Source organism: Cricetulus griseus, chromosome 4, assembly GCF_003668045.3.
Source record: "Cricetulus griseus strain 17A/GY chromosome 4, alternate assembly CriGri-PICRH-1.0, whole genome shotgun sequence".
In the NCBI taxonomy this organism is placed as follows: Eukaryota; Metazoa; Chordata; class Mammalia; order Rodentia; family Cricetidae; genus Cricetulus; species Cricetulus griseus.
The window spans coordinates 156,199,723-156,224,410 of NC_048597.1; the positions used below are offsets into that span (position 1 = coordinate 156,199,723).

Below are 24,688 nucleotides of genomic sequence, written 5' to 3' on the forward strand. Positions count from 1 at the left end.
AGTCCCCTCTTAGCTCAGTGGCTGGGAGGAGGAGGAGCTCAGAATTGCCTGCTAGGCTTCCCCTAAGCAGGTGTGGAGCAGCTTCCTTTGGTTCCATCTGAGCAGTACCTCCCAGGGGCACAGCACTGCCTTCCTGGGGCTAGGGGACTTCCCTGCCCAGGTTGGCTTCTCACATTGCCTCTGCCTAATGAAGACAGGCCTCTCTCTCTTCATTTTCTTAGCTAAGTACCTCTTCTTCTGAGTCTAGGACCCCTTTGCAATTTTATTTTCTATTGGCCCTGAGGATTTCAGGAGAGGCAAGTTGGCCTCTTTCCCCATCAGTGCTCAGAATCCACTAGGGCTCTGGATCTTCCTGACACTCCGGGCAGAGAAGACCGATGGGTTTGGTGTTTTTAAATTTATTTTTATTTTATGTGTGCATTGGCCTTTCGCCTGCTTGTATGTCTCTATGCTGCTGTCGGATTTCCAGGAAGTGAAATTACAGACAGTTGTGAACTGCCATGTGGGTGCTGGGAATTGAACCCTGGTCCTCTGGAAGGGCAGCCAGTGCTCTTAACCGCTGAGCCATCTGTCCAGCCCCCACTGGGTTTGATTCTACTTGCCCCTCTTTGGGGCCTGGAGAGAAGGTGTCTCTCCATTTCTCCACTGGGCTGCTTCCCTGCTGGCTTGCCCTGTATTTTCTTAGGACACTGGCTGCCTCCAGGGCCTTCTGGAACCTGTCCTTGGTCTGTAGTTCAGGATCCAGTAACATGGGACTGACCCAATGCTGGTTGGTTGGAGTTAGACAGCTACCTAAAGTAAATCAGTCCAGCTTCCTGCTTGATTAAGAGAATGGCAGGGTTGAAGGTCTGACACAAGGTTTGTGTTTAGGAGACAGACATGTTAAGGCCAGACTCTGCCACCAGTTGGCTATTCAGTGGATAAGAGTGGTGGGAGCTGTGGCCAGCAGCCTTTTAAGATGGGCAGAGTGCATTCTGGGAAGAGATTCAGGGGTCCATAACCAGAGGAAGATGAGCCTGCAGGCCCCCAGCAGAGTGGCTTTCCCCAAGGCCAGGGGAGAAACAAAGCTGATTTGTCTGGTTAGGATGGGAGTTGTGTGGAGCCCTCTTAGCCTAGAGATTCCTTGTTTTGCCTTTGGGCTGCTTTCTCCTCTCAGGACTCTAGTTTAGCCTGAGGGCTGGCAGGAGAGCTTAGGTACATTCTAGAAAGAGTTCATCTAGCTGTCCCTTCTGGGGACACTGGCCCAAATAAGCTCTTAGAACCCCAGTTTTTGTTGAAAGGGCTTGTAACATCACTCCAGGCTCCCAAGGAAAACAGAAACAGAAAGGGGTTGTAGAGATTTTGGGATCTAGAACGTGGTGAGAGAGGTGGCATTCTCTGACTCAGAGAGACTGCTCTTACGCCAGCTGGGGAAAAGTTGGCAGAGGGAGGCTGGGCCAGCACAGCCCAGCTTCGTCAGAAGTCGAGACAAGTCACTGCGGAACTTTACACCAGCGAAGGTGTAGAGCATGGGATTGAGACAGCAGTGGGCCAGGCCCAGGAATTCACATACGGTGATGGCCACAGAGAGATAGCTCCTCAGTGCACAGCTACTGTCCACCGCCTTCAGTCTCTCCAGTGTGTCTACGAAAATGACAACGTGGTAGGGTGACCAGCAAAGAAAGAAAATACTTGTCACTAAGATGGCCACCCTGACTGCCTTCTGCCTCTGAGGGCGCCGCTGAGCCTGCCATAGCCTGTGTACCACTCCAACATAACACCAGGCCATCACCAACATTGGTAGCAGGAAGCCACCAATATGGTAGAGGAAACGAGAGATAAACCAGGCTTTGGTTTCAGCTTCATTCTCTTGAGAGAAGCTGCAGTGTGGCAGGGAGTCATTGTTAGGAGGTTGGCTGACCTTGGCAAAGAGGACTTCTGGCAAGGCAAACAGGAAGCCGGCTAGCCAAACGGTTGCACAGGTGATGTGGATGGAGAGGAGGCGGCGGCGGCGGTAGGCGTGGACGGCATGGACAATGGCCAGATACCGGTCTACAGCTATGCAGGCCAACAGCAGGCTGCTGCAGTAGAAATTGATCTTGTGCAGGCCGATCACAGTTTTGCAGAGGAAGGTCCCTAGGACCCAGCCCACAGAGCCCTCAGCCACCGCAAAAGGCAGGATAAAGACAAGGAGAAGGTCGGCAACTGCCAGGTGGAAGAGGAAGGTCTCAGTTGAGCTTCGAGTTTGCCGGTGCCTCTCCAGGATCACAAGCACCAGAATGTTTCCCATCATACCCAGGAGGAAGACCAGGCTGTAGGCCACAGGCATGAAGACAGCCTTGAAGGAGGCCAGCAGGGGTCCCTCCACTGTGGAGCAGAAGTAGCTTTCCTGTGGGGGGAGCTCCGTGCTGTTACTGTAGAAGGCAAATTCCTTGTACTGCAAGGACAAAGAAAAAGAAAAATAAGAAACGATAGCCCTATCTTTTCTCTCCGAGAGAAAGCCACCTGTGATGTCTCCTGTCCTTCTATTTCCCCTTGGCGTGTCCTTGAACAAATCATGCCATCTTTTCCTTCCTTCCAATTTTTAATCTTACACAGGATTTCCCTGTACAACCCTGGCTAGCCTGGAATTATCCATGCAGACCAGGTTGGCCTCAGATTTGGAAGGTTCTTCTGTCTCAGCTTGCTTGAGTGCTGGGAATAAAGGTGTGTGCCTATGCCCTCTTTCTTTTCTTTTTTTTTTCTTTTTTTTTTTTTTTTTTTTTTTGGTTTTTCGAGACAGGGTTTCTCTGTGTAGCTTTGGAACCTATCCTGGCACTCGCTCTGGAGACCAGGCTGGCCTAGAACTCACAGAGATCCACCTGCCTCTGCCTCCCGAGTGCTGGGATTAAAGGCGTGTGCCACCAACGCCCAGCTCTTTTTTTTTTTTTTTAACTTATTTGCTTTTATTTCATGTGCATTGGTGTTTTTCCTGCATGTATATCTGTATGAGGGTGTCAGATTTTCTAGATCTGGAGTTACAGACAGCTGTGTTTTGTTTTGTTTTGTTTTAATTTTAACTTTTGGCGGTGCTGGAAATGGACCCATGCACACTAAGCAAGCATCACTGAGCCACATCCGTGGCCTGAAACTTCAGGGGTTTTGTTTTTATTTTGTTTAGTTTTAATGCAAAAGGGACCAGTAGTCTCTCACCAAGGGTTGGGATTAAGGTGTTCTTAGCTGTATGTTTAGGGATTGCAGTCAGCACTGACATTTGGGGACTGGACTTGAGTGGAATGAGAAGCCAATATTCCAATTCTGAAAGGATGGTGTGGTTGCTGACTCCCTCTTAATTCGCCCCCCCATCTTGATTATTGCTGAAATTGAGGAAATGGCCTCCCATCTGGTTTAATTCACACAAGCTTGAGGTATAATTTTACTCTCTCTCTCTCTCTCTCTCTCTCTCTCTCTCTCTCTCTCTCTCTCTCTCTCTCTCTCTCTCTCTCATTTTTACAGACGTGTCTTGCTCTCAAGAGGAGGTTTGGTTGAAGGCACATTTGCCTGTCTCCAGAGCCTCCCTCTAAAGGCTGCCGGGAAGGAGGGTGGGGGGCGCAGAGACTGAGTTTCCAGTTACTTCCCAGCCAGAGAGCAAACTCACTAGGCACAGGAAGCCAGCAGAGGCAAAAGTGAGTCACACAGGGAGACTGGGCACAGGGAAGGGAGGGAGCCTGTCCTGAGTGGAAAAGAAGGGGGCGTGCCTGTTACATGTCCGGAAGTTCCTACCTCCACATCCTCCTCCCCCTCTGTCGCTGCCCTCCATCGGCCGGCTCTCAGGTTGTTTGCCTGCTAACCACAGAGGAAGACAGAGTGATTGTTTTCTTACCTTTCACTCACAGCTGCCCTGCACCTGCTCTTCCTCACCTCCCAACTCGGTTCTTCCTGCCCTCCCCTGGTCAACCTCCTCCCTGGGCAATGCGAAACCAATTACACCCAGCCAACAGTGGGTTCAACAGGGATATAAATGACGGGCCCCAGGGAGGCAAGGGACAGTGGGTGTTCTGTCCCCCGGGCTCTGGGCAATCCATGCTGACCCTCTTTCAGCAGAGTGAGGGTCTCCTGCACGCAGTGGTTGGTTCACTGGTTACCTCGAATCTTTCTTGCCACCCAGGCACACAAGTTGTAGGTCACACACTCATTTCCACTGACAGGTAAACCCCATCTTGTTCTTTTGGTCCCTGGAGCAGGTGGGTCTTTAAGAAGGGACGGGAGGCAGAGGCAGGCAGGCGGATCTCTGTGAGTTCGAGGCCAGCCTGGTCTCCAGAGATAGACTCCAGAGTTACACAGAGAAACCCTCTCTCCGGGGGGGAAAAAAAAATGGGGACACATGGTGCAATGGTGAAGCTATCTACCACCCTCTCCAATATCTCCTTCTGCCATCACCTCAGCCCCACCCTTCATCCTATCTCTCTATGAATTCTTTTTTAGAAAATATTTTAAATTTTAAGTATTATTTTATGTGTATGAGTATTTTGCCTGCATGTGTGTACATGTACCATGTGTGTGCCTGGTGTCCAGAGAGGTCAGAAGAAGGGATTGGCTCCGCTGAAATGAATTAAAAATGGTGTGAGTCACCAAGTGGTGCTGGGAACTGAACCCCAGTCCTCCGCAAGAGCTGCAAGTTCTCTTAGCCACGGAGCCATCTCTGCAGTCCTACAGGTCCTTTTCTTACTAACTCTTCTATCCTTGTCCACTTTGTTCCCAGTGGACAGGGTGAGTTTTCTCACACACAAATCCCAGCTAGGTGCTATGCAGAAGTCTGAGATGGGAGGATGGCTTAAGCCCAGGACTTGAGTTCTATTATCAAGACAGTCAGACTCTGTCTCAAAAACAAACAAAAAACCCACACGGATCCATAGTACTAGTGTCCTTTGCTTAGAGTCCTTTAGTGACTCCCATTACCTGTAAGAAATAGTTGTCTTTTTCTCCTTGCCTTGTTTTTCTAACTTCATATTCAATAATAAAACCATTTATAAAAGGCCATTTTTGCCGGGCAGTGGTGGCGCACTCCTTTAGTCCCACCACTTGGGAAGCAGAGGCAGGAGGATCTCTGTGAGTCTGAGGCCAGCCTGGTTTTCAAGAGCTAGTTACAGGACAGCCTTCAAAGCCACAGAGAAACCCTGTCTCGAAAAAAGGCCACTTTTGTGATAATGTCTGTCAGCAGAAAGATGGGTCAGGTCAAGCTTCACACAGAAGAATGTAACATGTACTTGGAAGGAAATGAAGTTTATGGTGTGTCTGGCCTCTTAGGGAAAGACAATTAACATATATGGCTCAATTTCAGAACAATAAAGGGCATCCATACAGCACAAAGGTCTGGTGTAGTATGCACATCACAGGAGTGCCTGGGGGTGGGACTCCCAGCTCCCCTCCTTGCCTTTAAACTAGAGTTCTTTACTTTTGACTCCATGGTTAAAACAAATAATAAAACCACAGATGCTGGCTGGGCATGGTGGCATATGCACTAGGGAGACAGGACAGAGGATTAGGAGATCAAGGATGCTTTCATATACATGGTGATGTATATATATATGTATATATATATATCAACTTGTGATGATTGGGTTCCTAAAACAAACAAACTAAAAAAGGGCTGTCTATTTCTGAAGTACAGCACTTATCTACCGTGTACTAAAGCAGGACCTGAGTGTGAGGGAAAATGGTCCTATACTCACATGAAAAAAATGGCCCTGTGGGATGGGGTCTTAATGTCCCAGAGAGGTCCTTTACATTCCTCTAAAGTGGGCTGAAGTTATGTCTCAGCTGGTAGGATGCTTGTTTAGCATATATAGAGCCCTGAGTTTGAGCCTCAGCCCTAAAAAAATAAAAATAAACAAAAATTTCCAAATTGTCTACTCCTTTGAAGTGTCAAACCTTACCTACTTCAATGCATCAGGTACTCTATGCCTAAGGCATGCAATCTACCAGCTGCCTGTCCCCCAAAACCCAAGAGCTTCCTGCCACCTTTGTCCTCTTCCTTGTTCCAGTCTGCCTCTCTAAACTCCGGCCTTCCTTCCAGGTCCCATTCACCCTCATCTTCCAACATCCTTCTTAGCCCCTTCTGCTGGGAACTCCAGGCTGCCTGGGGCAGTGTGGGGATTCACCTCTCCTTTGCATCTTTCTATAAATCTGGCCTCTGGGGCCTAACTTGGGTTCTCCATCCCTATAGGGAATTGTTTCTTTCTGTTGTTGCTGTTGTCTTTTGAGATAGGGTTCCTCTGTGTAGCTCTGGCTGTACTGGAACTCCCTCTGGAGACCAGGCTGGCCTTGAACTTATGGAGATCCACCTGCCTCTGCCTCCCAAGGGCTGGGACTAAAGGCGTGCGCCACCACCGCTTGGCTAGGGAATTGTTTCTAATAGAATAGTTGAATGCAGGCCTTCGACTCTGGCTCTGCAGTAGGGGGTGAAGGGGAAACTGTGGGGTAAGCTGTCCTTGTGCAAAGCACAGGGATTAGACAGATGGTGGAATGTGATGAAGGCGGCACAGGAGACATCTGGACGCCACTCACTTTGGCAGCTGCTGAGCCTGGCTGCTCCCTTGTTCCTGAGTCTAGCCGGCCTGTCTGGCCAAGGAGTCCTTAATGATGCTAACAGCTCAAGTTTCTAGCCTACATTGAGGTTGACCAACTCATTGTCCACCCAAAGTTCAATCAGTGGGGCATCTCCACTGGGACAGGGTTAGAAGGCGAGGGCCCACCTCTTCCTCCTTGCCAAGAGGTATTGTTTTGGCAAAGTCTTCAGAGGAGGAGGAAGCTAGTTTGGTATGTATCAAAAGGAGGTGCCAAACAGATGATTTTGAACTCAACAGTGTTAAAGCCACTTCCTATACGCAGGGGCTTGGGCACTCCTCTACTCCAAACCATGGGGAGAGGCCATAAGGTAAGGTTGTCTCTCTCTGGCCATGGAGACAGACCGGGAACCAGACATCCAGAGCACAGTAGGACTCACGCTGTCAAAGGGAGAGCACAATAGCACCAGTGGCTCACTCATTCTTTGCTATAAAAAGCAGCAGAAACCCTAATGTGTATCCATCCCCACTGTGATAACAACACACACTGTATATAAACAGACACGTGCCCAGATGGGACCACACCAGCACGCTTCATATGCAGGCACCCGGCAGAGCACACAAACAGCTTGCAAGCTATAGGGAATGTGTGCCCATCAGAAAATATAATGCCTGGAACGAAGCCAGGCATGAGCTAGGAATGTAGTTAGGAAAGCAGTGGGAACTCTGGGGCAGGAGGATGAGTGGGGGAGGGTGAAGAGGTAAAGAGATGCAAAGTGCTTCCCCTATGATGGGATCCTATGATGGGATGTTCTTCTTTCCTCTACACAAGATTAGGTCCTTCCCTAGACAAGTAAATCTCTGAGCACCATGTATTTTCTCCAAGTAACGAAGCTGCTTTGCTGCCTTGAGCCGTCTAGCAGGCCCATCTGCTAGGGCCGTGGTTCTCAACCTGTTGTGGGTCGAGACCAACACCTGTTGCATTCAGACAATCTATGTATCAGATATTTACACCACGGTTCCTAACCTCTGGGCCATCTCTCCAACCTTACATCACAGTTCTTAACAGCAGCAAAATTGCAGTTATGAGGTAGCATAACTTCAGGTGGGCACAACACGAGGACTGTATCAGAGTGTCGCAGCATTCGGAGAACCACTGCACCAGGGTTTACTGACAGAATTTCTCTGAGAGCAGGTAGGGGGACATTCCTCAAGGATCCATGCTGGATTTTCTTAGCACCCAGCCTGCTTTGAATGGGGTACAGCTGGGGAACACTGACAGTGCAGTCCTCCATAAGCAGAAACCAGGGACTCCAATTCACCAGGTGGAATTATTACAAGTCAGAGACCCGGACTGGGGTTCAGCCTGAAGCCTCTGTTAGTTAGGAGGCTGAATCAGAAAAATCATTTGAACTCATGAGCTTGAAACCAACATAGTCAGCACTTCGATCCTGACTCAAACGCATAAAACACACACACACACACACACACACACACACACACACACACACACACACACACAGAGTGTTGGGTGATGGATCATGAGAAAAAGACAGGAGTTTGTTGGCTGATAGATGAGTCACCAGTGAAAAGGCTGGCAGAAGCTGTCATTGTCCTCTAGATAGGTGAGTGAAGCCTTCAGCAGGTTAGTCACTTCTGTTGAAGGGTTTGGAAAGGCCTGCCCTGGAAAGGAATTTCCAGGTACTAGGAATGTAGGGAATAGGAAAGAGAAAACTGAAGTCCCTGAGAACTGTCTTCAAGGACTAGAAAGGGCCCTGGGTTGGGCGGGCAGGGCTGGACTCTGATGTGAGCCTCAGGTGTAGACCAGGAGAAATGAGCAGTTCAGCCTATGGAGGGACAACTTTGTAACAAGCACAATTGTCCAACAATGGTATGTCTTTGACTCCAAGTTCAAGGGGAAAATTTCTGCCTCAGGAGAGAGGCTGGATTGTATATCCCGCTTCTGCCGCTCACTAATACTCTGGTTGGCTGTCACTCCCTGCCTTTCTTAGCATGGTATGTGTTCACCTCACACCAGTGGTCTTTGCTCCTCTAGCCCTACCCTGCAGCCAGTGAATGCCCCAGGCTGACCCCAGTTCCCAGCTGGAGGAGCCAGCTGAGCTTCCTGCCTAGTATACTCCTCTCAGGCCCAGCCCTAGCACTGCAAGACTAGCTCTGTGCTGTCTGTGAGCAGTATTTATATACAGGAGCTGGGTTTTGCTCTTTTTCTTTGCAGATCTAGGACTAAACCTATGGCATTTAACAAGCTAGACAAGTGTTTTACTACTGAGCTACATGTCACATCGTTTGCTCAAAGCCCTTCCATTTGCTCTTTTGCTGAGTGTGTGATTGTGTGTGAGAGAGATTGTGTGTGTGTGTGTGTGTGTGTGTGTGTGTGTGTGTGTGTGTGGCCAGAGGTAGACATCAGGTGTCTTCCTCCATTATTCTACATCTTATCTTTGGAGACAATGAAGTCACTGAGCCTGGAGCTCAAAGATTGGCTATATTTGCTGACCAGTAAGTGCCAGGGATTCTTTTTTTTTTTTTTTTTTTTTTTTTTTTTTTAAAGAAGTAGTAGTTATTTGTTTTTGCCAGGCAGTGGAGGCACACACCTTTAATTCTGGCATTTGGTAGGCAGAGACAGGTGGATCTCTGTGAGTTCGAGGCCAGCCTGGTCTACCAAGTGAGTGAGTTACAGACAGACAGGGCTGTTACACAGAGGAAACCCTGTCTTGAAAAATCAAAAACCAAAACAAACAAGCAAAAAACAAAAAGAAGAATTTATTTATTTTCAAGCTAGGCAGTGGTGGCACATACCTTTAATGCTGGAGGCAGAGGCAGGCAGATCTCTGTGAATTCCAGACTAGCTTGGTCTACAGAGTGAGTTCCAGGCTTGTCAGGCTCTGTTATACAGAGAAACCTTGTCTTAAGAAACCAGAAAAAAATTTATTTTCATTTTATGTGTATGGGTATTTTGCCTGCATGTATGTCTATGTCCACATGCATGGAGCCTGCAGATGCCAGAGGAGAGTGTTGGCCTCCATGGTACTGAAGCTACATATGGTTGCGAGCACCGTGTAGGTTCTGGGAATTGAACCCAGGTCCTCTGGAAGAGGAGCCAGTTGTCTTAACTCAGCCATCTCTCCAGCCCTCTATGGATCTTCTTGTATCTAAACTTGGGTCTTCACACTTCCACAGCAAGGACTTTGCACAGCTCCTTACTTTTTTATTTGTTTTTGTTGTTTTAGTGGCTTTGGCTAGCCTGGAACTCTCTCCAGCACTACCCATCTCTTCTTATTTTAAGAGAGCATCATGTCACTAAGTTGCCCAAGCTGGTTTTGAACTAACTGTGGCCAATGTGTTGAATTTTTGATTCCCCTGCCATGGCATGCTGAGTACTGGGATTACCAGGCCTTGCTGAGGCTATCTCCTTTTATGTCCCTGTGTGGGTATTTCCAGTTAGGGTACAGCAGTGTGGTGAGGAGGGCATCTCTCATTTCAGCCCTCAGCAGCTCACGGGGACATGGTCTGGAGGAATGAGATTGGTTATGGGTGTGCAGGTCTGCTTCTCTCAACACATTCTCTTCCTTCAGAAAGCCCAACTCCCTGAAGACCATTCAAGGATCTGGTGTGGCAGTGACCTCCGTCCTTTTTTCCCAAAGCAGCAAGGCTACCAGCTCTTCTTCCATCTCCGCCTGAGGGCTTTGGCCATTAGGAGTAGGCAGTGTTTTTTGTTTTTAGTATTCTTTTCAAACGATTTCTTTTTTTTTTTGTGTGTGTGTGTGTGTGTGTGTGTGTGTGTGTTATGTGTGCATGTTCTCAGAGGCTACAAGAAGGCATCAGACTGGATGTGTGTGTTGGAAACTGAACTTGGGAGAATAGCAAGTACTCTTAACCACTGAGCCATGTTTCTACAGCCCCAGTTTTTAGTTTTTTTGAGATAGGATATCACTGTGTAGCCCAGGCTAGACTTGAACTCAAGCTAACCTGGGACACATGACCCTGCTGCCTCAGTCTCCAGGGGGTTTGGATCATTACCTTCATGCTATGCTCTAGGGAAGACATTAAGCAACCTCTAGCTCTTAGAGACATCTTTAGGTTTAAGGTGAGTTCACCTTGTGAGCCAGCATCTGCCTACACCGAAGATGGGTACATGTGTAACCCCTTAAAACACCTCCTGAGTTAGCACTTGCTTTAAATGTTTTGTTGTTGTTGTTGTTGTTGTTGTTGTTATTTTGTTTTTTGGTTTTTCAAGACAGGGTTTCTCTGTGTATCTTTGTAGACTAGGCTGGCCTCAAACTCACAGAGATCCACCTGCCTCTGCCTCCCGAGCACTGAGACTAAAGGCGTGCACCACCAACACCTGACTGCTTTAAATGTTTTTAAAAATGAAATTTGATTGTATTTATTTGTATGAAAGCACATCAGAGGACATCTTGGGGAGTTGGTTCTCTCTTTTCACCACGTGAGTCACAGGATTAACTCGGGTCATCAGGCTTGGAAGCAAACACCTTTACCCACTGTGCCATCTTGCTGGCCCTTCTGAGATAGTGTCAATTTGAAATATTTTTCCTTTGTTCCCAAAAGAAAACTCATTCCTGTGTTCTGACTCTGCACTCTAAATACGTGATTGCTATTTAGGTATCTACCAAAGGAATGGGACCAGGCAGACTGTCCCTTGGGAGGGCACATGTTTTTAACACAGTTTCTGAGTGACAGAACCTAGATTCCCCCTAATGCAATCCCTCCCAGACTGGCCTCAGGTTTCCCCTCATTTCTGATCCCTCCAACCACCCCCCAAGTTGAGGCTTCCTCTACCGGGGCTTCTGTGGGACTTTTCACGTGGTTAGAATGGGGGGACCCTCCCTCTCCTTCCCCCAGGTAAAGCCCAGAAACAGCCTGAGCAAGTTTTGGTTCCTCTTTTTCATTCCTTCGGTGAAATGAGACAGTTGTATGTGGACATACTGTGACCCGTGATTCTATGGTCACACTGAGTTTATGGCTCACGGTGGTTGTCTATGGGGAAGGGTCAGGGCAGCTAAACTCTGGAGCCTGGGCCAATTTCACCCTGTTCTATGGCAGCCCCACCTCCCAAGGGCTGGAGACTTAAATCGTTACTGGCCTGTGTGGGTGCCCAACCAAGACCCTGGCTCCAGACGTGCCTAGCTGAGGACCTCTGGTTTGAGGTGTGAAATGAAACAACCCATGATGGGTCTCCTAGGCAGGACCTCCCCCAGGTCCACCTAGACCCCTGGCTGGTAGGGTGACTTCCTGGCACACCTGCTTTAGGCACCAGGTCCCTCATTCCTTGTTCTTAGCCATCTAGAAGTTTTGTTCAGATCTTGCACTCACAAGGTTTAGCTGTCCACCTTAAGCAAGCAGTCTTTCAAGGGGTCAAAGGTCATTTTGAGTTCAAGGGGACAAAAGGGCTGGTGCCATGGCTCAGTGGGTAAAGGTGCTCGTTATACAAGCCGAATGACCTAGGTTGATCCCTGGGATTTATGGTGGAAGGAGAGATGGGATTCTCAAATTCTCCTCTGACCTCCACGTGTGTCCTCATACACATACACAGTAATAATAATAGTAAAATTCATTATTATAAAAGATGGGCAGGGCATGGTGGCTCACATTTAATCTCAGCACTTGGGAAGCAGAGGCAGGCAGACCTCTATGCGTTCAAGGAAAGCCTGGTATACATAGCAAGTTTCTGGACAGTATGGATTGCAAGGAGAACCTTGTCTCAAAATTAACTAATTAAGGGCTGGAGAGATGGCTCAGCAGTTAAGAGCACCGACTGCTCTTCCAGAGGTCCTGAGTTCAATTCCCAGCAACCACATGGTTGCTCCCAACCATCCATTATGAGATCTGGTGCCCTCTTCTGGTGTGCAGATATACATGGAAGCAGAATGTTGTATACATAATTAATAAATAAATAAAATCTTTAAAAATTAACTAATTAAAAATAATAAAAAGAGGGGCTGGTGAGACAGCTCAGTGGGTAAAGGCACCTGCCACCAAGCCTGAACACCGGAGTTCAATCTTTGGGACAGACACGCAGGAAAGAGAGAACTAAATTCCACAAGTGCATGTTTACACACACACATACACACACACACACACACACACACACACACACACACTATAAATAAACAAGTGTAAAAACATTTTAAATAGAATAAAGGGATGGTTGTTGCTCCACTTATTATGATCCCTGTTTCAGAACCCAACGTTGGAGTGTGGAACCTAGTAAACTAGGAAGGTAAGTCAGCAGGGTGAAGGGCAAGGAGCCTGGAACAGGAAATAAAATCCAGAGTCCCCAGGAAAACGGCAAGTTAAGAACTCAGTTTCCTTCTACAAGGCAGGAAATGCTCCTTGGGAGAGCTGGGGACACATGGGGCCTTGGTTTCAAATTCCAGTATAACAAACAGAATAAAATCGAAACCCACAATTTTATTGAGAAGACACTAATGCAAGTCTTTCCTGCCTGTTCTGTCATCTAAGACTCTTACTTATGCTATGCCAGAATGGGGCAGTGTGCCAAGTCCAGTCATGACCTTTTGGAAGGTGGGCGGGGCCAAAGAGGAGGATCTGTGTTCCAGTGTGTCAGCCTTCCTGAAGAGAGTGTATGGGAGGTAGGTGAAGGCAGGATGTGCTTGACTGAAGGGTTCCAGAGCCAGGATTGTCTTAGGATTCCTGGGCTCCTAGTTAGATCCTAGCTGATATCCAGGCACATAGCTGAGGGCCTTTGCTTTGATATGTGTCATGAAGAAGTGGCCAGGCTTCTCTCCTTGGACACCCTCTGCTGTCCTTCCACCCCCTACTACCACCTGTCTCTAGTAGGTCACACAGTGAGGTGAGGCGTGCAGTTAGGGGAAACTCTTGAGGTTTCTCAGAAGCCAGGAACGGCCAGGTCTCCAGGTGGTTAAAAAGGCATCCAACTGGGTCAGAGCCGATGGTCAGCTTGATGCTGTGGGCGGAAGACACCAACTAACCAAATCAGGGGCAGCCAGTGGTAGGGGTGAGGGTGAAGGTGGGCGCTTGCTGCCTTGAAGAGCAGTTCAGCTTAAAATCTGACCTGTGATCTGGTCTAGATCCTGATTACACTCAGCTGTCATCATGGGGGTGCCACTTGGGCAGTCATAGGGATTCTGCACTTAGAAGGACCTCAGGATTGGTTTAATGCTTTCTGTTGTCATCTTGAATTTTTTGTTTTGTTTTGTTTGTTTGAAACAAAGTCTTTCTATTTTTATTTTTTGGTTTTTCAAGACAGGGTTTCTCTGTGTAGCTTTGGAGCCTATCTTGGCACTCGCTCTGGAGACCAGGATGGCCTCGAACTCACAGAGATCCACCTGCCTCTGCCTCCCGAGTGCTGGGATTAAAGGCGTGTGCCACCAATGCCCAGCTGAAACAAAGTCTTTCTATGTAGCTGTCTGGCCTCAAATTCACAATCCACATTGCCTGAGTGTTGGGATTACAGATGTGTGCTACCGTTCCCATGTTTGAAATTTTTTATTCTTTTTCAACAAAATGCCTTATATTTTGATTTTTGCATTGGACCTGCAAACTACACCAGGTCCTGAGTAGACACATGGATAGATTTGAACCATGGTTGGACTGTAGAGACTACAGCCACTGTGATGAACCCCAGCACTCACATCAGTCCACAGGCCACAGGCGCTTTTCAGCTTGAGAACTGAATGAAGGAGCGAGACCACAGATGCTTGAGAACTGAGGGAGTCAGGGGAACACCTCAAGGTGTGTTCAGAACAGGAGATCTGATAGCACCCAGGGTCTGGAGTTTTCATGGCTTAGCCCAGAAAGCAGCTCATAGAGAATAAGACCATGGTGAAGTTTCCAGTCCCTTCCTGGGCAGCATGACAACATGCTCTTTGAAGAGTAAAACAGTTTAGCATTCCCTGCTGCATGACCCTGGCCACTGGGATCCTCTTCCTTGCTACCATCTGTTCTTGCACTTCCTTTATCTATACTTCTGTCTAAAAGCTTCCAGGAGGGATTCATTCCCCGCTCTTGTCTAGACCATGAGCTATCTGAGGGCGAAGATGAGGTTCTCAACTCCTCCACCCAACACAGAATGCTGTACCTTGATGATGAAACCATACAGCAAGGTGAACAAGTACATATATATTTTTGAGACAAGATCTCATGAGTCTGGCTAGCTTCAAACTTGTTATGTAGCTAAGGGTGATCTTGAACTTCTGATGCTTCTGTCTCTGTCTTCCTCATGCTTTATGGGCATGTACCACCATTCTCAGTGTATGTGTGCTGGGGGTGAAACCTGGTTTCATGCATGCTTGGCACTCTACCAACTGAGTCCTTCCCCAGTGAACAACTACACGTTGACTGACTGACTAGCAGGGCTGACATACTGACATTAAGAAAGCTTCCAGCTGGGCGTGGTGGTGCATGCCTTTAATCCCAACACTCGGGAGACAGAGGCTGGCGGATCTCTGTGAGTTAAAGGCTAACCTGGTCTACAGAGTGAGGTTCAGGACAATCAGACTACACAGAGAAACTCTGTCTTGAAAGACAGACAGAGAACTTCCAAAATGCTTTGCCATTCTAACCCAAAGAGACAAAGAGAGGACCTTGTATTGAAGAACCGAGAGGTGGAGGTGTGCTCCTAGTCGCACAGCAGGAGATGCAGAGCCTCCCCTATGGCTGCCATCTCCCTCTGGTATCTATTAATGGCAACAGATAGGGTGGACAATAAAAGTCTAAAAGTGCAGCCACCCAGGTGTTCACCTATGTTCTATAATCCTTGCGGAGGGACTCCCACGCTGTCCCCTCTCCCTTGATACAGAATATTTAAAATTCCAAGCAGGACCTAGACAACAGGAAGATACATGTCTCTACTCACCAGGTCATCCAGGTTATAGGTGATGAAATCCATGTCCAGGGTTAGCGGGTAGTTCATAGCTGTACTTCTGCGTCACCAGACTGGTCACTGTCTGATGCTGAGAAATTCTGTGCTGGTGTCTATGGAGAGGTGGCAGGCGTCAGCTGCAAATTTAAACAAATGAGCTGTGTGCTGTCTCCTGAGGCCGTGTAGGGCTTGCCACTTGCCTCTCAACTCATCATTTTTTTTTTTCCACTGGGTCTTTTCTGTTGTGTGTGTGTATGTGTTTCTTTTTTTTTCCTTTCTTTCTTTTTTTTAGAAAAAGGGAAACTCCCCCACAGCATCAGCACTAGTCAAGCTTTTCCTGGCAGTTGTGGTCTGAACTGGGCCAGGGGTCTGGTGTGAAGGCAGCCCTTCGCTTCTGCTCGCTGGACCTGTATGAGGGATGCAACAGACTTGGGAAACTCCTCATTGAAAGGGACAAGAACAGAGTGCTTCCAGCCACCTCTAGGTCTTCACTTTCCTCATCACTAGGGTGACCAACCACACCAGTTTGCCCAGAACCAAAAGAAAGTCCCCTGCCCTGGGAAACCCCTCAGCCCTAGGCAAACCAGGGCACTTGATCAACCTGTTATTGCCATCCATTTGCCCAGGCAGGAAGGAGTATCCTCCTTCCCATTTCAGTTCAAGTTTGAAAGGGATAAGTTATAATTTTTCAAAGGGAACAACCCTAAAATAATACTAGAAGACCAAAAAACAAAATCACCAAATTAAATCACAACATAAACACAGCTACAGAGCCATGCTCTGACTCAGAAAAAAATGTGTTCACCCACAAGTAAACCTGTAGACAGCCTGGCTAGAAGGGACGTGGGCAGCTATTTAGACCACCCCTCCCTCCAATTTTATGCAAGAGGACCCTGAGCTGAGAGAGAGAGAGAGGGACAGAGACAGACAGACAGACAGACAGACAGACAGACAGACAGACAGACACACACACACACACACACACACACACACACACACGCACACACGCACACACGCACACACGCACGCACGCGCGCACACACACACACACACACAGAGGCAGACAGACAGACAGACTTACCCAGAATTCTGTAACCAGTGGCAGCCACCTTACACCCAAGGGTCCTGACTCCATATTATCCTCTGCTTCCCGAGGCAGCTGCCCTACAGGCTCACAGTACCTGCTCCTCCCTCAGCTCTGTCCCCATTGTGAGTGTCTCCTCTGTCATGAAGACCTGTGGTAGACATTGATCCATTTCCCCTCCAGGTCTCATGCTGGTGGGTTTTCTTCCATGGTGTGTGTGTGGGGGGGGGGGCGGAGCATTTCCTGACTTGGCCCATAATAGTGTAAGATTGTACCCAAAAGGCACTTACATACTGTGTACTGGGTGTTTGGGGATTTTTTGTTTTGTTTTGGTGTGTCTCTGTGTGTTTTGTTTTGTTTTGCCCCAGTGTTGTAATCATCCTCCCTTTCCAAGCCAAATCACTACCCACACACGACATGTTTTTTTCTCTGTTCTGCCATTGTCATCACCCTTCTCTCCCAGGGGATCCTACCCTCACCAGGGTTCTCCTTCACCATCCCTTCCACAGTCCAGTCTCCCCTTTCCCAGCCTGTGTACCTTGCTGATAGTCTCTCCTCTTGTCCTCAACATAAAAAACAGCTTCCTCAAGGCTTAACGTGGGAAGACTTTTAAGCTCTGTTTGGGCTATCTCAGTTTCTCCTGTCTTTTCTCTTTTTCCACCTTCAGAAACTGCTTTAAAAAAATATTACGCTGGGTGGTAGAGGCGCACGCCTTTAATCCCAGCACTCAGGAGGAAGAGGCAGGCGGATCTCTGTGAGTTCGAGACCAGCCTGGTCTACAAGAGCAAGTTCCAGGACAGCCTCCAAAGCTTTACAGAGAAACCATGTCTCGAAACCCCCCCTAAAAAATAAATAACATTAATAAATAAATATTACATTACATTTTTATTTTGTGTGAGTGTGTGTGTGCGTGCTTGAGAGAGAGAGAAAGAGCATGAGAGAGAGAGAGAGAGAGAGAGAGAGAGAGAGAGAGAGAGAGAGAGAGAGAGATCACACCTGTGGAGGTCAGAGGACAACTTGTGGAAATTGGTTCTCTCCTTCCATAATGTGGGACCAGGCTTGGAGACGAGTGTCTTTACCTGCTGAGCCATCTTGCTGGCCTTGAAACCTGCTCTTGAGGAGGAAGAAGACCAGGACAAGGGGCTGGAGCGCCTCTGTAGCACTTCTAGTCCCTTACCCTTCTGGGACACTCGGTTCTTCTTGGGTCTTGAAATGACTAAGCACTGCTCACCCTTCCAATCCTACCCCACATTGTCTTGCCCCTCCAGCCTGTACACAAGTCAGTTTTTGCTATCCCGAAAGCACTGCTCAGAAAAGACAAAACATGAGATCTCCTAGGCATGGAAAGCGAGTTTGAAAGACAAGCCAGTCACCCCTCACTCCACCCCCAGAGAATGCAAGAATAGAGGTCACTGCATCTTCATCAAACAACCAGTCACAGGGTGAGAAAGTCACCTATGAAATCTTGTTTTCTCAGATATACGGGTGAACATCTGTCACCCTAGCACTTGGGAGGGTGAGGCAGGAGGATTATAAATTTGAGATTAAAGTGGACTACGTGGTTAGTCCCGCCCAAAAATAAAATAAAAAGAAGAGGGATCTTGTTTCAGAGTAGTACGGTTTAGTGTTTACTGTTAGAAACTGACGCCTTGTGCTGAGTCAAATGGTATCTTCTTGAGGTATCCCAGCAGTCCCAGGGCCTCACACAGGACCAAGTAGCATGTCTCCCAAGTGACCTCTGACTACAGATACCATGTGCTTGTGAGTCTCATGTTTCTGAAACCCATATTTTAATGTCTTCAACTATTTTCCAAAGAACTGATTTGTGAATCCTTTATCAGCCTGTTCTTTGACCTCTGGGTGTTTTCCAGTCCAGGAAGTCTGTGACTAAGACAAACTCTAGGAAACTGAGTTTCCTTGTTCAAGACTCCAAACATACATAGCTGCAATTAGCATGACCATTCTGTGGACTCCTTCTCCTCTTTGACCTCATGAAATCCTCTTAGTGGGTTTCATGCTGGTGGGTCTAACCCATCATTTGATTTTAGAAAAGAACTCGTTGCCTGTGGATTTGATGACAACATATGTAAGCTGTCCTAGCTCCAGCCACGTCTCGACAGGCACTCATAGCAGAACAAAGCCAAAACCAGTGCTCTGCTTCATATCACTAGACAACTCAAAGGTCTGGGAACACTTCTCGGAAATAGGACCCAAACTGGACATTAGGGAGGTGCATGATGGGAGGATGATGATGAAAATGGAGGGTTGCATACAAAAAGTGTGGATCGGGGCTGGAGAGATGGCTCAGAGGTTAAGAGCACTGACTGATCTTCCAGAGGTCCTGAGTTCAATTCCCAGCAACCACATGGTGGCTCACATAACCATCCGTTATGAGATCTGGTGCCCTCTTCTGGTGTGCAGATATATATGGAAGTAGAATGTTGTGTACATAATAAATAAAGTCTTTAAAAAAAAAAAAGTGTGGATCCAGGCAGTGGTGGCGCACACCTTTAATCCCAGCACTCGGGAGGCAAAGGCAGGCGGATCTCTGTGAGTTCCAGGACAGGCTCCAAAGCTACACAGAGAAATCCTGTCTCGAAAACAAACAAAAATGTGTGGAAAGAATTGTGCCATTCCTGGCACACTGTAGTCACTCAGCAAAGGGGCAGGGTGATAGTGATGACAATGTGAGGAGGTAGGAGGAGTCTGGAATTGTTCTTGGGGCTGTCTCCTCCCATATTCTCAACCACTGGCCCTTTTCCTGTGTGTTGTAGGCTCAGAGGAAATGTTAGAGGGCTCAGGACTGTTTCTTTCTTTTCTTTTTTCTTTTTTCGGTTTTTCGAGACAGGGTTTCTCTATATAGCTTTGGAGCCTATCCTGGCACGGGACTGTTTCTTAGTAGAAGCAACTGCAGTCCTTGAGCAGTAAATTTACCTGTAGTGTGGTGCTGGCTGCAGCAAAGCAGTCCCCATATCATCTCCACAGGGACTGAGCCAAGCCCTGTAGAACTGCTGCACCCGGGCTGTTACCCTCTGCTTCCCAAAGCTTCTTGCACTCTGACTCATTCAGATATTAACCCTTCTAGATCCTTTTGATGCAAGGAATTTTTTTTCCCTTCAAGACAGGGTTTCTTTGTGTAGCTTTGTTGAGCAGGCTGGCCTCGAAATCACAGAGATTTGCCTGCCTCTGCCTCCCGAGTGCTGGGATTAAAGGTGTGCGCCATCAACGCCCGGCTAAGGATATATTTTTTAAAAATTTATTTTATGTGCATTGGTGTGAAGGTGTCAGATCCCCTGGAACTGGAGTTTCAGACAGTTGTGAGTTGCTACGTAGGTGCTGGGAATTGAACCCGAGTCATCTGGAAGAATAGCCAGTGATCATAACTGCTCAGCCATCCATCCAGCCCCCAACAAGGATATATTCTTACTGGGCCCTTTAATCTTAGCCCTTTTGATGTAAGCCCTTGTGGATAAACACCTCCTGTCCACAGGCTTTGGTGGTGCTTCAGAAGCCACAGAGGGTTCCTAACTGTGTTTGGAAAAAGGCTCTGCTAGATCTTATTAAAGATGCATCTATTTAAATTGTATTTTATTCTTTTGTGTTTGTGAGTGTTTTGCCTGCAAGTACATATGTATGTACACTGTGTTCCTGTGTGTGCCTCTGCTTGAGGAGGCCAGAAGTGGGCATCAGAAATCCTGGATTAGGAGTTAGAGGATTGTGAGTCACCATGTGGGTGCTGGGAATTGAACCCAGATCCTTTGGAAGAGCAGCAGTCAGTGTTCTTAACCACTGAGCCACCTTGCCAGCCTCTGTAGTGGGATCCTAAGTGTCTCCCAAAGGCACATGTATTAGAGGTTTGATTCCCAGCCTGTGCCACTATTAAGAGGTGGTAGAAGGGGGAAAATGTAGTTCTGGTGGTGGAGTGCTGGCCTGGAAGCATGAAGCCTTTTTTTCTATTCCCAGCACTGTATAAACTGGGGGTGGTGACTAAGCCTTTGGGAGGTAGAAGCAGCAAGTTCTGGAACCCAAAGTCATCCTTGGGTTAAATGGTGAATTTGGGGGCAGATATATCCTGTCTTTTAAAAAAGAAGGTAGTAGAAAGCTGTTAATACATAGTGCTAGGGCCAGCAAGATGGCACAGTGTGTAGAGGTTCTTGCTGCCAATTACAGCCCCCAGGAATCTCATGGTAAGAGAGAGCCAACTCCCGCAAGTCGTCCTCTGCCCTCCACATAAGGGCTGTTGCATGCATGAACACTCTGGAGTGCATATGAGCACACACACACACACACTCTGAAAGTAAGTGTGATGGCTAATCTTGGTTGTCAACTTAACATAACTTGGAAGAGGGAACCTCAATTGAATTCTCTCCAGTAGGTTGACCTGTAGCAAGTCTGTGGGATGTTTTCTTTTTCCTTTTTTTTTTTTTTTTTTTCTCGAGACAGGGTTTCTCTGTGTAGCTTTGGAGCCTATCCTGGCACTCACTCTGGAGACCAGGACTTGGCCTCGAACTCACAGAGATCTCCTGCCTCTGCCCCCCCCCCCCCCCCCCCCCCAACCCCCGAGTGCTGGGATTAAAGACGTGTGCCACCAACGCCTGGCCTTTTTCCTTTTTTTAAAAAAATATTTATTTTTATTATTTTATGTGTATGTGTGTTTTGCCTATATGTAAGTCTGTGTACCACATGCATGCCTAATGCCCAAGGTGGTGGTGAGCCTACCTGTGGGTGCTGGGAACCAAACCTGGGGCCTTTGCAAGAACAAGTGATCTTAACCTCTGAGCCAACTCTCCTGCCTCAAGGGACATTTTATTGATTTTTGATTGATGGGGGGAAGCGAAACCCACTGTGAGCAGTAGCACCCCTAGGCATGTGGCCCTGGGAGGTATAAAAATGGCAGCTAACCTGATCCTGGAAGCAAGCCAGTGAGCAGCAGCATTCCTTCCTGGTTTCTATTTCAGTTCCCACCTCCAAATTTTTGCCCCAGGTTTCCAGGATGATGGACTGTGACACAGAAGTATAAGTCAAATAAACCCTTTCCTCCACTTTATCACAGCACCAGAGAAGCAAACTAATACAATAATAAAGATAAATAAGAAGAAACATAGATAAATAAAGAATTGGGGACCAGAGCAGATTGTGAAGGAGTGTGTATCTGTAATCCATTTTAAAACTTTATTTTTATTTTATGTACATTGATGTTTTGCCTGCATGTATGTATGTGTGAGGATGCCAGATCCCCTGGAACTGGAATCACAGATAGCTGCAAACTGCCATCTGGAGGCTGGGAATCAAACCCAGGTCCTCTAGAAGAGCAGTCAATGCTCTCAACCACTGAGCCATCTCTCCAGTCCCTGTATCTGTAGTCTTAATGCAGAGGATGGAGCGTTGAAGCAGAAGGGTTTCTGTGAATTCAGGGACATTCTGGGCCACCTAGCAAGACACTGTCTCATAAATCCAAGCCCAAAACAAAAACAAAAAAAGAGGGGGGCTAAGGGAGGTTTAGGCCACAGTGATCCCCTTCCCATGTATTCACACCATCACACAGATGGGACTCCTTTGCCACATGGTTCTGCTATAAAATGCTGCCACAAGCCCAAAACAATGAAGTTAATTGGTGATGAGCTGAAACCTCGTAGACCGTGAGCCTTTATAAGCTGATGGTTGCAGGAAGCTTTCTGATACATTGCCATAGGTTCTTCAAACCCATAGAACCAGACCAGCTTCCCCAGGATGGAGAAGGCAGTGCCTCTGCTATGGTCCTTGACTTAAAAGCTGTGATGGCAGAGGCTTCACCATCAGCTGGGATGGGGCCCTTTCAGGTAAGGCAGCCCAAATTATATTTCAATTTACTGTTTGTGTGTGATTCCCACAAATCATGAAAGTGTGTGATTTCTATGCTATGGACAGCTTCTCAGGCTGAATTATTATATCCCAGGTTTCTCACTAAAATGGACAGCACTAGTTTTGTGTCTGGGTTAGGTGTGGGTAGCTGCTTAAGCCCCAGCTCAAGTGGATTTTTCTCAGTAATTATGCCTTGCTGTTAGTGGATTATATTACATTTCCATTTGTTCCACCTACTAGATATAAATCACTTATATCCACAGAAAAATTAAATCATTCCACAGAGCTTTAGAGTGTTGTTGGAGGAAATTGGTTCCCATCTGCCTCAGCCTTTTATTAATCCTGGAGTGTTCTTCTGGGTGTGGGTCCCTTCCATGATGAACAATAGAGCGCTCACCTGCCTCAGATAGAGTAGGTGTCCCTACAAGTACCCAAGAGAAAAGAGATCATAGTGGTGGCATTTGCACACCATTCACCAAATTACACAGCCTCCAACTTTCAAATTTAGCTATTTTGTTTGTTTTGTTTTTCCAAGACAGTATTTCTCTATGTAGTCCTGGCTGTCCCGGAACTCACTCTGTAGACCAGGTTGGCCTCAAACTCAAAGATCTGCCTGCCTGTGGTCGCCCCCATCCCAGAGCTAATACTAAAGGTGTGCACCACCACCACTTGGCTAAATTGAGCTTTTCTTTCTTTTTTTCTTTTTTTATATTTATTTATTATGTATACAGTGTTCTGCCTGCATGTATCCCTGCAGGCCATAAGAGGGCACCGGATCTCATTACGGATGGTTGTGAGCCACCATGTGGTTGCTGGGAATTGAACTCAGGACCTCTGAAGAACAGTCAGTGTGCTTAACCTCTGAGCCATCTCTCCAGCCCTAAATTGAGCTTTTCTTAATCTTTATATTTCACTTAACCTCTCTTTCTCTCTCTCTCTCCATCTCTCTCTTTCTCTCTGTTTTTACTTTCCAGATAGGCTCTCACTACATAAACCAGGCTGGCTTTGAACTCAGAGAGATCCACTTGCCTCTGGCTCCCAAGTGCAGGGACAATAGGCATGTGCCATTAAACCCAGCTCACTCTTTTTCCCCTCTAGTACTAGGGGTCAAATTAAGGACCACCGCCCCCATAAGCTAGGCAAGTGCTCTGAGATTCATCCCCAGCCCTTAATCTTTATTTTTCACATAAAACTGTCTAAACACCTATGTAGAAGTTATTGACATGGTTGCTGGCCATATTTGGGGGTTGGGGTGTGGTGGAGAAACAGTCCCTCCTCCTCCCTTTCTTCTTCTCAAGATTATAATGAGAATGGTTTAGAAAGACAGAGTCTGAAGGCAGCTCCACAGGCATGAAACCTGAGTCCACGTGAGTATACGCAATCAAAGACCACATGAGTCCACACAACAGAGACCACATGAGTCCACACAACAGAGACCACATGAGTCCACACAACAGAGACCACATGAGTCCACACAACAGAGATCACAGGAGTTCACACAACCAGAGACCACATGAGTCCACACAACAGAGACCACATGAGTTCACACAACCAGAGACCACATGAGTCCACACAACAGAGACCACATGAGTCCACACAGAGACCACATGAGTCCATATAATCAGAGACCACATGAGTCCACACAAGGCCACAAAATCAGAGACTCCTCTTTGCAAGGGATATGTACTTTCCTGACTATCTCAGGGGAAAACTATGGCTAACCCCTTCCAGGGGCACTTTCTCAGTGCTGTGTTCTATGCACGGAGCTCAATTCTTCATATTCTCAGTTCCTTTCATCCTCCAAAGCAGCCTTTAAGTGTAGTAATTCTATCACCACATTACAGACATGGAAACTGAGCTTCAGACAGCAATAGGAAGCAGTTTGAAGGGTAACAGCTCGCTCAGGCACCAGGACCCAAAAGCACCATCAACACAGGAAGTGGGTGGTAAAGGTTGTCATCGCTGGGAGCCAGCGCCCACGCACAGCTCTCTGCCTTTAGGTAACAGGTAGTCTGCAGGGAGGAACGTGGTTCAGGTGCTGGGTAGGCATGTCAAGGTTACCATAAGGTTACAGGGGCCACATGTCTGGGCACCTCAGCCCAGGGCAGACCTGGCTTAGGGAGTGAGTCAGATGTCTGGGTCAGGTGATTATCTGAGAAGTAGCAAAATGAGCCCTGGCCAGAGACAAGATAAAAATGGGGAGCAGCATGTCTAACAGGGAGGGCAGGACAGACATGTGGACACATCTGTACATGTATCTATACATATGATGAGAAGATTTTCAATGGTACCATGTCAAAGCAGCATGGCTAAGTCAGGCAGGATGGAAGGTGCTTGGGAAGATACATGGAGCCT

The 24,688-nt window shown here is 47.4% G+C and overlaps 1 protein-coding gene across 1 annotated transcript; it reads right to left on the minus strand.

The window, feature by feature from the left end:
• Nucleotides 1-1,309: 1,309 nt before the first annotated feature.
• Cxcr5 (C-X-C motif chemokine receptor 5) lies at nt 1,310-15,459 on the minus strand. Its single transcript, XM_035444210.1, has 2 exons — nt 15,403-15,459; nt 1,310-2,524 (listed from the first exon to the last, which is right to left on the minus strand). The coding sequence occupies exons 1-2, from the start codon at nt 15,457-15,459 to the stop codon at nt 1,349-1,351; spliced, it is 1,233 nt and encodes a 410-aa protein (XP_035300101.1). The 3' UTR covers nt 1,310-1,348.
• Nucleotides 15,460-24,688: the final 9,229 nt, after the last annotated feature.